Source organism: Corythoichthys intestinalis, chromosome 1 (assembly GCF_030265065.1).
Source record: "Corythoichthys intestinalis isolate RoL2023-P3 chromosome 1, ASM3026506v1, whole genome shotgun sequence".
NCBI lineage: Eukaryota > Metazoa > Chordata > Actinopteri > Syngnathiformes > Syngnathidae > Corythoichthys > Corythoichthys intestinalis.
Window position 1 is genome coordinate 56785828 of NC_080395.1, and position 14011 is coordinate 56799838.

Below are 14011 nucleotides of genomic sequence, written 5' to 3' on the forward strand. Positions count from 1 at the left end.
TGGCAGTGGAGTGTGTGAAAATATCTCCAAAGGAATGAAAAGAAGCACTTACGGCAATCCTGCTCGTCCGAGTCATCCTCACAGTCATTGTCTCCGTCACAGACCCACGAACGTCGTATACATTTGCCATTGTCACAGTGGAAATCCAGTGGTGAGCAGGTGGGAAGCACTGCAAACAAACACGGTCAAATGGTTGTTAGTGTGAACATCAAAACATAAACAAGCTGTGTAGCAGCAGAAAAGAAAGATAATAAGGGTAAGAGATAGTAAAAGTTTGCTAATACATAGTTGCAAAGACAGGTTAAGCGCCATGTAAGGAATACTTAATGTGCCACCTGCAATGTATTTTTTTTGTGCTAATCCTAATAAATTTCAAGTCAAATTATGTTTCAATCTATTAATTAAAGCAGCGAACAGTGAAATAAATTTACAAGCAAAAACAATCAAAATGAGGGTGGAAATCAGACAAAATCTAGTCTCTCTTCCTCTCTCACTCTCTCTTTCTCTCTCTCTCTCTGCTAGTAATCGATAAGAGTAAAATGAATCTTGCCAGAAAATAGAATGACCAAACATTTATTGAGTAGCACAATGTGCTCCACCACACTGATATAATGTTTCCCTCCCGGATATGCTGTAAAACTGTGTAAAAGACGCTGTGTAAAAGGAAAAAAATGTATCCTTATCTGGTGTTGGGGTCCTTACCCTGTTTGTCAGTAATGAGAAAAAAACGAATCCCACAGAAACGGTCACCGTACAATTAAACTTCATGTCATTAAAGAAAAATGACCATTTAAAGCCATTATAACAGTTAATAGTTCTCATTATTTGCTTAAAGCAGATTCACCTTTGTTTCACCTTTTTCCACTAAAATGCAGAGATCCACAATGTCTACCCCGGTCAACTCAGCGCATTCCTGCTTAACTTCATATCCGTAAAAAGTGCAACTCTTCACTGTCTAATGACTGTCTCTTTGTCATGCGCAGACATAGCCAATTTAATTATGGCCCGGAGAAGGATAAAAGCGAAAGGAGGGGAGCTTATCTTGCCACTGGGCTCGCTTGTCAATTGCAGATATTAAATATTGACTGGGCTTTGCAGACTTTATGAAAAATGCATGACGTCACGCAGCGAGTTAACCACCATGGCAGACAGGGAGACAACTTGGGGCTCAGTGAGTGAATTGAGTGTGTGTGTTGGGGCGTGGCGCTAGCTCTCTTGGGTAAAGCCAAGTCCCACTGACCCACATACCCTTGCTTGGATATTACATTATTCAAAGCTCAGACAAAGAGAGGAGACATAATTATACAGAAATTGCTTTCTCAGTTCTACATTCTGTTGAACATATTCTTCATTTCTGATGAACTTGGTTTTAAACTATTTTCCTTCACCACAGTGATCACCCTACTTATTTATTATGTAGACAGGCTCCAGTAATGTGTTTTTATTTGCGGTCGTTGAACAGTCTATCATGTGATCCAGATTCATTCATCTTCTGTGCCGCTCATCCTCAAAAAGGTCGTGGAGGTCCTGGGATATTGATTGTGAAAATCTTTTCAATTATGACGAAGACATGTAAACAAAAAAATTCTGCTTAAACTTCTGCCTGAAGTTAAGCAAAACATTAAAAACAATATAGTCATATAGAGAAGTTGATATACAGTATATATATTTTTATTTGTCCCTTCTTGTCCTACAATTACAGGAAAAAAGAACACTGGCTGTGATCAGTGGAACAATGTCAAAATTGAAGACTTAAGTAAATTAGCCAGTCAAAATGAGATTGATGCCCCACCTTATAAATGTATGAAGGGATCCTGTCGCCACAAAATTAATTATCAAAGTTTGAACCAGGCTTTAAACTGCTTTATATTGTAAGTTGAAATTGGGTGATATAGATGCAAGCGAATGGAAGATTGCTTTATTTTGAAGCCAGCCTCCAGTAGACAATCTCTGGTCACGCAGGGTTTTAGACTTCCACGGTTTTAAATCCCCCACGATGGGGCATTTTTGCCTGTGTTATCATGAGAACTCAGAATTTTTAGTCATTTTTTGGCAGAAATTTTTCAGCCGCTGAGTTCTTTGTATTTCTAGTTAAGCTTGTCGCCATATGCAATAAGTCAATTTATCGGGCGGGAAAAAAATGAGGTCTGTAATTTTCCCGGCTGCGATTTATCGTCAAATGCGTGCATCCATTTGTGCGTACACTCTGCACACTTGTGTGTTGGTTGCATTTGAGAATCCAGTTCCTTTTACAGATGTTTATTGGTCATCAATACAACGTAGAATTAAAGTTCAGACATAAGAAAAAAGGAAACATCTATATTAAACCTTGTAAAATGTTGGCATTGCTACATTGAGGCTAATGCAAAAAAACAATGTACTAACCCCTTTAGCTTGCTATAAAACATTGGCAGTCTCCTCCAAAAAGCAAACTTGCAGTTAAGAGGTGACTCGCTGGTTTACAGCATTTGCAAACGATGCAAAAAATAAATAAATAAATAAAATCTATTACTGACACCACATGCATGACGAAAACTGAAGACAAGTGGTTTTTTTTTTGTTTTTTTACTGAGTGTGAAATTACTCGTTATGCATTGTGTTTTTATGTTGTTGTTTTCTTGTTTAACATTATTTTTAATGTTTTTTTTATTTAAGAATAACAATTTATTTCACTTGAATGAGTGGTTTATCAGGATGTATTGTCACTACATTTGAGGTTGAATTGGTGAAAAAAAAAAAAAGTAATATCGCATATCGGCAAGAATTTATGAGACAATAATCGCCTTTTAAAATTTGTTATCGCGACAGGTCTTTTTCTAGTATCAGGTCATCGTGAACCCTGCTGGTATTTAAAGCATGAAAATTTGACATTGAGTAACCGGGGTAATACACCAGGCACGTCTGTGGCACTTCAACGTTGCCGGCGCGTCAACGCACCACTGACGCTCGTCCCCAATTTCCACAGGACATGTTTTACGAGCAGAGTGCCTGTGGAGCGACACGATCAGTTCACATGAGGATTTTAAGATCGTGCGAGAGTAGTGGGTGTTTAAACATAGTAATGCAACAACCATTTGCCTTTCAGACCCTGCTTATTGGTCAGCTTTCTTTTTGGAGAAAAAGAAGAAAAAAGTCCTGTGCTAAAGACAAAAACAATCCCAATGACAAAGATTTTAACCTGTATTTTACAAATAAAATGCCTCAATGAATCATTTTTTATTTCTCATGAATGGTTTTCAAAAGCTTTATTGATGGATTTTCAAGATAAAGTGCCACACAGAAATTAATAAATTTAATTGCATATCGTTTTCAAAATAGAACGGATCCACCGTATTTTAACATGAATGACTTCCGGTCTGCCCGATCCTACCTAGTAGTATTGACGCAGGAGGGTCGCATCTCGCGTCAATTAATGAACTCTGTCATTCGTTTCGAGTGCCACGCGTTGAACTGCATCTATGACACGTTTAAATCGTGGCCGGACTGTGCGACTGGTGTCCACACTCTGCTTGACTTTAATGGTTGCGTTTCACTGCGTTGACGCGCCTTAGACGTGCCTGGTTTTACCGGGGTAAGTCCTTCACAGCAAGTGTTAGTGCTATACTGCCAGTTTCAAAACACAATGAATCATAACGTGCATCACCTGTACCAACAATGACAAACCCAATGATGTTCTTGTCACAATGAAATTGCTGGCCTGATAGTACTTTGATCCGAACAAATATGAACTAAACTTAGAAGAATGCAATGTAGAACTCATGCATCTTGTATATATACAATACACACAGGCACTTTTGAACTAAACTTAGAAGAATGCAATGTAGAACTCACGCATCTTGTATATATACACAATACATACAGGCGCTTTTGAACTAAACTTAGAAGAATGCAATGTAGAACTCATGCATCTTGTATGTATACAATACATACATACAGGCACTTTTTTTTCCAATATCAAGTGTATCCACAGGGACATCCTCAGATGTTTGATAAGGTCTTGTTTCTTTGATCCTGATCATCATACAGATTATGCGTAAATCATTTTAGCTACCAATGATTTTGCCTCAGAGACCGATGACACACATACACACCCCACACACTCATAAAACCTTCATAAGATTTATCATTTCCCCTATGAGGTGATTTGAAGCATTCCAGGAATCATTTATCCATTACAGCCTTTTGCCCCATAAGTTTCTACTTGCCATATGGAAAAGAAACCACTACACACAACTGTCAACAAGACCTTCGTTAAACTCGCGCACAACTTTTCGACTTCAGCGTTATTGTTACAAACTGTGGAATTTTTTCAGTTCCAGTTGTAACCATACCGCCTGTCATGCAGCAAGAAAATGACCCATGACACACAGCCAAAACAAGAAAACAAAAGGCCTTTTCACATTTCACTTGAAAGGCCCAATGGGCAGAGCAAAAGGACGGCGGTGCCGAGGTGCAAGAATGACTATATTTGAAAGTGCTGATGTAGCAGCCTACCAGGCAGTAAACTGTAAGGATTTTCCCTGATGTTTTTAGAGACGTAGACCTCACCTTGACAGATGTACAGTTTTGTTGCATAATTTAAATAGTTGTAAACTTTTGTGATTGTAAGGAGAAGGCGAACACAAGCTTTTTCCTAATGTCTCGATCTGACTTTGTATTCCGTGTTCCCCCCTCACCACACCACAGAGAATCTGTTATTTGACGGCGGGCCGACCGTCAAGTCCAATGTGAAAAGGCCTCCACTCATCAGGCGCATAAAGTGGAAGGTCTCAGACTGGCCTGGCCAATTTCTGGACATAAGAAACAGGACATTTAAAGGAGTACCTTCCAAAATAAACAACTGAAAGAGGCTGAAAGTCTGAGAAACCTCAAAAAAGGAGAGTGGAAAAATATGCTGATATTGATATGCTGCCAGTAGGTGACATGGCTGACGTAGTTATTGCATGCTTTGCAATAAGTCCCATCAGCCGCAATACCTTTGCTTGGATCTAGAAAGAATCACTTGACATTCTCACATTTTTATTTTTTTGTATTAAACCCAAGTTTTCTGTCTAAACTACAAACAAAGGAATTAGCCTCACAGTTCCAAAAGTGAGTGTATATGTTATCACAAAGAGGAAAAGAAGGTTTGTGTCACCATGACAAATGAAAATGCTAGGCACATCTTTGCGTGCATGTGTATGGGTGCGTGTGCTGCGAGGACCTGTGTGTAGCTTTAAGTGGCCTTCAGCATCAAGTTAATGGCCCGCTCTTTCCTGTAGAGCAGCGGAATCAAGTGCCTAATGGGACCAATATATCTGTCGTAAAGCTGCTTATCATCGGGATTCAACAGATGAAGGGATGAACATCTTTAGAAAGAAAGGGCTGTCTGGAAAACAGATGTAAGGGGACTGAGGATCTTTAGGATTTTTTTTTCTTGTCTAACACATGCCACTTCCTTGACAGATTATGGTCATCTCTAATGAAAACATTTTATTGCGTCAAAATAAAGGTCTATTTTTACACACACTGATTGAAAATCACATCCAACATTAAATAATGATATATAATGATGATCTCTAGGGGTGCACGATATCCATTTTTTGAAACCGATACCGATATCGATAACTTCCTGCTCCTCAAAGCCGATACCGATATCAATAACCAATAATAAATATATAATTTTTTAAATGTATAACCTGAGTTTTTGAACACCTGGAGGTTTAAAAAAAATAGTGGTGGATTCAACATAGATTTGCCTTCGATCTCATCAGATTTTTCATAATGACATGAACAAAACAGTGCGTTTCACTTCTGCACTGCCTGACAGCCAGCTAAGAATGAATGCACTTCCATAAACCACAAGGCTTGGTCTTTTCTTGCTTTTATGGGAAGACACTCGTCTCAATATTGTGAAAGTACAAAAAAAAAATACACATATTCAATACTCAATATACAACAAACTGCACAATACACTTATATCCACAACTATTATATGTCTAGCATAGCACACTAGCTTGTGCTACTAAAGCATTGGCTGGTTTCTATATCACAACTTATGAAGTTCTGTACATGACCCTTCACCACAGAAGTAAACATATTTTGCACATCCATATGTAATAGAAACATAAAATACTTACATATATTTCCGAGGCGGAAACGTAACAGAAAGCATTCACGGCCGTCAATGCTACCGCTAGACACCGCAATGTGTAAGTGATTGAACCAAACTACTGTAACAAAAAAATAGGTGCATTGAATTATTTTGACCAGCAGGTGGGAGCAATGCCCCGCAAATGGTCAACTGATTTCCCATACTATTGTGTAAACTGCAAAGCCAGAACAGTACATATTATCGCTCCTATTATAAATGTTATTGGATTTATCGGGATGACGTCATAATTCCTATTATCGGACCGATAATTATCAGACCAATAATTATTGTGCACCAGTAATGATCTCGTAATTGTAGAAGGGAGCAAGTGACTCAAACAAATGACGTAACTGAGTTAACTTGTTTTGTATTTTAATATTACTTCCTTTTTAAATCGTAGAAAGTATAAACAATTCTGTATGAAATATTGAAGGCCATATATGTGTTCTAATATAATCAACTAAAAAAAAAAAGCATTTTTGCACGACTGTTATTGTCTTGCTAATTAAAGTAGACAGAATAAGAAACTTGTAAAAGTTCATGTTATTCTAAACCAAATACTTAACAGGATTATATGGGTATGTGTTAGAGATGTCCTGATCCGATCACGTGATTGGAAATCGGGCCGATCACACCATTTTTCAGAAGATCGGAATTGGCAGAAAAGGATAGGGTTTTTAGTTAAAGAAATACGTTTATGTTTCTGTGGTTCATGCGCATACAGCCTTTACTCTCCCTCCAGCTGCTTTTCTTGCTCACCTGTGACCTGAAGTTTCCTTGTTAAAGTTAATGATGAGTGACAGCCATTGAAGCATTAAAACTGCCAGAGAAGTCTGGGAGCTGTACCTTGAAAGACGCTGCATGTGTCAATCACCGTTGAGCTTGTTAAACCCTAGCAGTAGTGTGCTGTGGCAACTCATTGTGAATGTGTGTAAGTGTTCTTAGCAGCGTGAGCAGATTTGAGTGGACTCAATGACACATTTAATAAAGGAACATATTTCCCTACATTATTTTTGTTTAAAAATAATTCCGTGAGACAGTAAAATGTTTAATATATATATATATATATATATTTTTTTTTTTTTCTCGGAGTAGGCTCGGGACTCGGTGTCGGCAGATTCTCAAAATCAGGTGATTCTGACTAGGGTGCAAAAATATCCGATCGGGACATCCCTAGTAATAATGAAAATATGTACAAATATGAATGGGGGGAAAATACACTGAGGTAACTTAAGGCTGTTCAACTGCAACTAAAAGTGTTCCTGTGGGAATGATTGCTGCTTCACAGAAAGGCCTAAAATTACCTCTGCTTTGTCGATGTGATCTCTTCTCCTGTGCTTGGACTTATATGACGCATGGGACATATCTGATTCTAGACGGCGCTAGTCATTTTGACACACACAGGTTGGAGCAGGGCTCCCAGCAGTTTTTTTTTTCTTTCCTTGGGATCTAGCAGCATTCTGTTTGATGGGCTTTAGCAGACCTCCTCTACTTCTTTGGATCCTGGACAATGTCATTTATTTTATTAAAGGGATCCTCTATTTTTAAGACAAGTAATTCTTAAAACATAAATGTTAGTATGAGTTATAATAATTTGATATTAAAACCGCTCTTAATGTTTTTGTTTTAATAAAGTTTGTAAAATTATTTTAAGTGATAGGTCGGCATTCTTGTTACATCGCAGTGCGTGACGTCACTGGCCCCGAATGCCGAAATTCCAGCTTGTCACTCGTTAGCTTTCCCAACATGTCGTCAGTTCTACCCTTCCTATTTGAAACAGATCTGAAAAGTGAAGAACAGGACAGCACAGTCGGTCGTTCACAAGACAAGATTCAGGGAAAAATGCGCGCAGCAAATACCTGATAAGACAAAATTTGAGCAAAACTGGTGATGCGAGAGAGTCCTGTTGGGAACCCCGGTTGAGAGCGAGAGTGCATGCTGTTGGGATTCGGGAACTCCGGTTTTATTAGCAGATATTCAAGGTAAGCATATTGCATTTTCAAACGTTTTCCCAATATAATTATGTAGATTGTTAGCATCCAGAGCTGTGTGTGCTTTACATACAGTACAGGCCAAAGAGCACACCTCGTGTAATCCAGGTCTTGTACATTGTAACGCGTGGTAGCTAGGATACGTGTATAAAAGTACCAGAAAGGGGAGAAGCTTCCACATATGCACATTTATTCACAAAAAATAATATTTCCACCTTGACCACTCTTCACTCGGGAGCTCAGCAGTACACAAACACGCATTCCCTGACGAACTCCAACATTGTTGTAAGGTCCACGTCAGAGTCACTGTCGTCACTGTAGCGTGCCATAGTGCTTTAATTATTTAGTATGATTTGGGGAAAACTCCCACGAAGAATAGTCAACAAAAAAGACAGCAATACTAATCCAAATCCGCGTTTTTTACTCACTCGACGATCCAGGAATTAGACCGATTCCAAGGCAATATCGCAGCCGCGATTAGGCCGTCGATTCCATAAAATAGACGGATCCGAAAAGCCCCTGTGGGACCGACGAATAAAAATAAATGGACAGATCCAAAACCATTATTGCAGACGCGATGGGACCATTACTTCACTGAGGATCCAGAAAAAATGTTCGGGCGCCAGTTGTAACGCGTGGTGGGTAGGATACATGCATACAGGGACCAAGAAGGGGGAGAAGCTTCCACTTATGCACATTTATTCACTAAAAATAATAATTCCACCTTGACCACTCACTTCACTCCCCTTTTTTCCATTTGACTGAAAATTGCATCCAAAAGCAGCACATCGTGGCATTTTACTTCGCGAGTTTAGGCAGCAATAAGCAATTGTTGAACACGCTACACATTCGGAAAGATATCAATTACGTCATCACTGCGAGCCCGCAAACCATGGCGCCAACTAACGGTCAAAATATGGACTAAATATTATAAAATATTGCCATTGATTTAACATTTTATGTGTTTCTAACAACATATTTTAGTACAAGAGAACAATTGCAGTTTATTAGAGCCTACATGTATTTAAATCAGAGGATCACTTTAAATGCTAATTATAAATGCTGCTAATGTATTGTTTTTCTCTCAAACCTGCGTCCGTTCGTGTTCATCTGTGTTGAAAACAAAAGCGCAAACGGTTAAGAGTATAACTGCTAACTGGTGTTATTGTAACTGTGGAACATCATGAGTGCTGTTCAAAACCCACTTGGATTGCGGAACTGTGCCACCACCCTCCAGCGGTCACGAGTCAGTGCTTTAACTGCAGAGTCAAAAGCACTAGCTGGTCACTAGGGCCAGCTTGATTTTTGAGGGTTACCTGAAGTCAGATTTTCTACCGCACGGTCCAAGCTGATGTCTGCTATATCAGCAAAACGGGCCTGTGAAGCACATACTGAATACGATTGTGATGCAAAATCTGAGCAGGTAATAGAAACGGCATTCCTAAAAAAAAAAGCATGTCGACTCTGTAAGCTGTTTGCTCCCAATAGTTTGCAAGTAATAGTTTATTTTATTGCATTAATTTTATTTACAATTGACTTTTTGTCTGTGTGACACCAAGATGCAACGATTGTGTTGCGGAACAGTCTTGCTTTTACATGGTGACGGCGAAAACGGAAGGCGAAGACTTTTCATTCAAGCCTCCAAAGTGGAATGATTCGATCGCGGGGCTTGCTCCGCAACCGTATACTGTACAGTGGTGCCTCGACATATGATCACTTCGACACACGATCTTTTTTGACATCTAACGTAAAATTTGACTCGCCGTTTGTTTCTACATTTGACAACATGCTCTACATACGACGATCTATGACAGCACCGCAGTTTCTTTGTTTTCCCGCAAGACAGATGCACGGCAGGTTTTCTTGTGAGAGAAATCAACATGGGTTCCAACGATGTTAGTGCAGGTGGTGAAAAAAAGGAAAAAGGTGATCCTTACCATTGACATGAAGATGGATAGATGATAAAAAAATATGAGCATGGGGCGCGCATCCATGATATGGCTCAACAATACAGCCATAGACTGCATGATCTCGGCGGTCCTACTCCGTTCGCCAATCTTTATAAGTTAAGGTGGCAATTATTATTGTGGTTACATCGCCAAAGAAATCGCCAGCTTCGTCAGATTTCTAGTTATTTATTCCATCAATATGTGCAACACAACACACCAAGTGTCCCCCGCAGTAAGTAAGCAAAGTGAAAGTAAGGCTCACGTCAGCCACGTGAGAGTGTTAGAACCCGTTATTTTACATTATTACAGGTATTATTATAATTATTATTATAATTAGTAATATAATATTATTATTCCGATTTTTATTCATAATGTATTTGTTTTGCTCTTTGTAATTGATATTTGCAATAGTAACATCAGTAATTATTAAGAATTTAGTGTAGGTTTTTGGGCTGCGGAACGAATTAATGGAATTATAATGTATTCTTATGGGAGAATCCTGCTCGACATACGATCATTTCGACTTACAAACAAGGTCCTGGAACGAATTAATGTATGTAGAGGTACCACTGTAAATGGAACACTCTCGCTCCGATGACATCAGCAGTCGGTGCTATTAAACATTCAAAACAGCAAACATGGTGGAATGTCGTAATATCTAATTTTAATATATTTAATGTAACATTTTTGTGCCTAATGTAACAAAAGAAAAAAACGTGTGGACGCCATTGCTTCGAGTGAGCGGATATGTTGTCTTCTGGGCGGAGGAGGTTGTTGTCAAGGAAGTGCATCATTGGCTGTCGCCTTGTAAAACTACACTGCCCCCTAGGGCCAAGCATGAATACTACATCATTTTCACACGGAATGGCGACTTCGTTCGAATGGAGACAGAACCTAGATGGAATCATGTAACTGCAAACATGAAATGTGTCATAAGTGAACAAAAAGTTGGATAAATGATCTGTTCTGAGCTCAAGGGTTCCATTCCCGGGCACTGGCCTACCTGTGTGGATTATGTATGTTCTTCCCATGCCTGCATGGCTTTTCTCTAGGTACTCTGGCTTCCTTTTACATTCCAAAAACATGCATTGTTAGTTAACTTAGCACTCCAAATTGTGCATAGGTGTGAATGATTGTTTGTCTCTGTGTCCCCTGTGATTGGCATCCAGTCATGGTAAACTCTGCTTCCTGCCCAAGTAAGCTGGGATTGGCTCTAGCACCATTTTGAGGATAAACGATATGGATAATAAATGAATGTGAATATAATGTTGCTTATCCTGTAGTTTCCTAGGATTTTGTTTAGCGCTGGATAGGTACGCGAGTATTCTTCAATTCAGTAAGAATCGGGGTCCGCTGATTGCAGCTTGCGCGAAGACTGGGGTTAGAGTCCATCTTCCGAAACGGAAGGATGCTTGGATACCCACACCTGAAAACCCCATAAGCCTCAGCTCAGCCAGTGGCGGGAGCAGCTTCTCTCTACTCTGTGCTGAATTAGGGTCATTTATGAAAAAGACTAAGCAATGAAAATGAACTGGGGGGTAACACAGGTTTACATGTGCAGTAGGTGGATGGACATCTGACTATTGCAAGAACAAAAAAATGGAAGAAAATAACTAAAGCTAGAAAAAACGCAACTGTGACTACAAATTTCTACAATCAGGGTTTTTGATAATGTCTGTCACTCGGTATTATTTAAAAAAAAAAAAACACACACACACAGCTTTAGTCACATTGACTTGTTTGGTATTACTTCAAAAGGCTGGAAATGAATACATTAAGGTGCATGCATGCATGCTGCATTGTAGGAACAATGTTAACATAAAAGATCTGAGGAAAAACAGAACGTTCAAGCTGCCAGTGGCTCATATTTAAGGAAAATCGACTGGCATTAGTGACTAAGTAACTACACAGTGCGCAGAAGAACTGGACAGACCTCAATCAACATTTGCCGATGAGTTTATGGTCTCATAATTGCTAGTTTCCCGTCTATTTCAATACAGCCCAATGGTTTTTATGATACATTTTAAAGCCAATGGATAAAGCAGAGTACTTTTGGACAGGGGTAGTTTGTGGCAGGAAAGTTTCAACCTCAAAGTAATTGAATCAAGACAGAGGTGCAGTGAACAGCTTTATTGCCACATTCAAATCTGATTACCTCAAGGTGAAACAAGAGGACAATAAAAGAAACCCAACACCTCCACCTGCGTATAGAAATACTACTGCATTTGCTTCAACTTCATTTGATGACATAGTGCAAATGAAAGAATTGATTTAAGTCCAATAAAAACACCTATGAATTTTTACATCACTCACTCTTCAGTTTTGAATGTAAATATCTGACACTGCGAGAACTTACATTTTCGTTTAGGGTCTTTGAGGGGAGTGGAATGGGGTTGCATGGCTCCTGACCAGCTCCCCCGATTTTAATGCAGAATTTTAATGCATCTGACAGAATGGTGGAGTCAGCATCCAGTCATGTGCCTGCCCATCGCTTTTCCCGCCTATCCCGCACCTTTTTTTATTGCACCACATATATCACACTTTTGGGGGTGCTACGGCAAGGGGCAGGCGGATCACACGACGGGGAAGCAATTCCCCATTGCTGCCCCACGACTCCCTGGCCAAGCTCTCCTTTTTTAACTCACTGCCCTCCCCTCACGATCCCTTCACGATGTGGGGTTAATGGTTGCCAATCAGAAACCTGGCAACCACAATAGGGCGGTAGGTGGGTACCACTTTTCTTACGGCGTAGCTCTTGGGGCATGGCTTTCTCCTCCTCTGGAGTCTGGACCGATGGCTGCGGGTTGAGGGGGCGTCTAGGCTTCCTTTTTCTTGCCCCAGTCTCTGTCCCCTCTGTCCCGGTTTCCTGTTTGAGCACCAGTGATTGCTGCTTGCGCTGTTGAGGTTGGGGGCTGTCGCTCTCCCATGATGGGGGTCCGCTGCCATGCATCGCCATAATAAATACGCAAAATTAAACACAAGGTCTCAATATGACCTACGTTTGTGAACTGCTGCTCCAACATCAGAAAGGAGATCCGGGCCTTACTCTTTGAGATTTAAATAAAAAAGAAAAAAATCCAGAATACCGTAGTAAGAGTAGTAGTAATGATGCTGGATCATGTCAGAAGTACTTCTAATAAAACACCCCAGCTACGACTAGTGCTGCAATGATTAATCGATTAACTCGAGTATTCGATCAGAAAAAAAATATTCTAATTTTGTTGCTTCGAGTATTCGTTTAATTAAAGTGGCATTTTAATGGTTTATTTTGAAAGTGTTTGCAATTAGTTTTATTGATTAGGGTGGATACACTGCCCTCTGGTCTGCCTCTTTTCACATGGCTGAATCGAATCGAATCGCTCCCTGTTAAAACCAACGTAAGTTTTTGTTTGAGTTAATGTTTTTTTACTGCATTCATAATTTGGTTTATAGGTATATTTAGCCGTTTTTTTGCGGTAATATGTGTCTGAACCATTTGTTAAGAGCACTGTATAAAAAAAAAAACTAGCATTTTATAGCATTTAAGCTAGCGGAATTTTTCTATGGAAGTTAGCCAATTGTTCTTTTGTTGTACATAGATCCTCATTTTAAAAAAAATTCTACCATTTGAAGCTCAGCTCAGGTATTTTAATTTTCATACTCCTTATCAGATTACTCGATTATTCAAACTAACTAGTCCATCGATTAATCGACTACTAAAATATTCGATACCTGCAGCCCTAGTTACGACGTACCCGACTTATATGATTTTGACTATACGGCGCAGGAGTCTCATCCGCCGATTTGTCTCCAGTCTTTTTTTTTTTTTTTAAATGTTGATTTTTGTCTTGTGTTGCATGCTTTTATTTTGGCGTAGGAAGCTTAGAGCATGTAGTACTTCCACACGCAAGTAAGAGCGCATGTACACACAAAGAAGAGCACTCGCGCACACACGAGGG

The 14011-nt window shown here is 39.5% G+C and overlaps 1 protein-coding gene across 3 annotated transcripts in view; it reads right to left on the bottom strand.

The window, feature by feature from the left end:
• Window positions 1–14011, bottom strand: part of lrp4 (low density lipoprotein receptor-related protein 4) — a 160566-nt gene that overhangs the window by 54711 nt on the left and 91844 nt on the right. For all 3 annotated transcript variants that reach the window (XM_057832435.1, XM_057832430.1, XM_057832440.1), the window contains exon 3: window positions 53–169. In XM_057832435.1, coding sequence (XP_057688418.1) covers window positions 53–169 — 117 coding nt within the window. The remainder of the gene's footprint in view (window positions 1–52; window positions 170–14011) is intronic.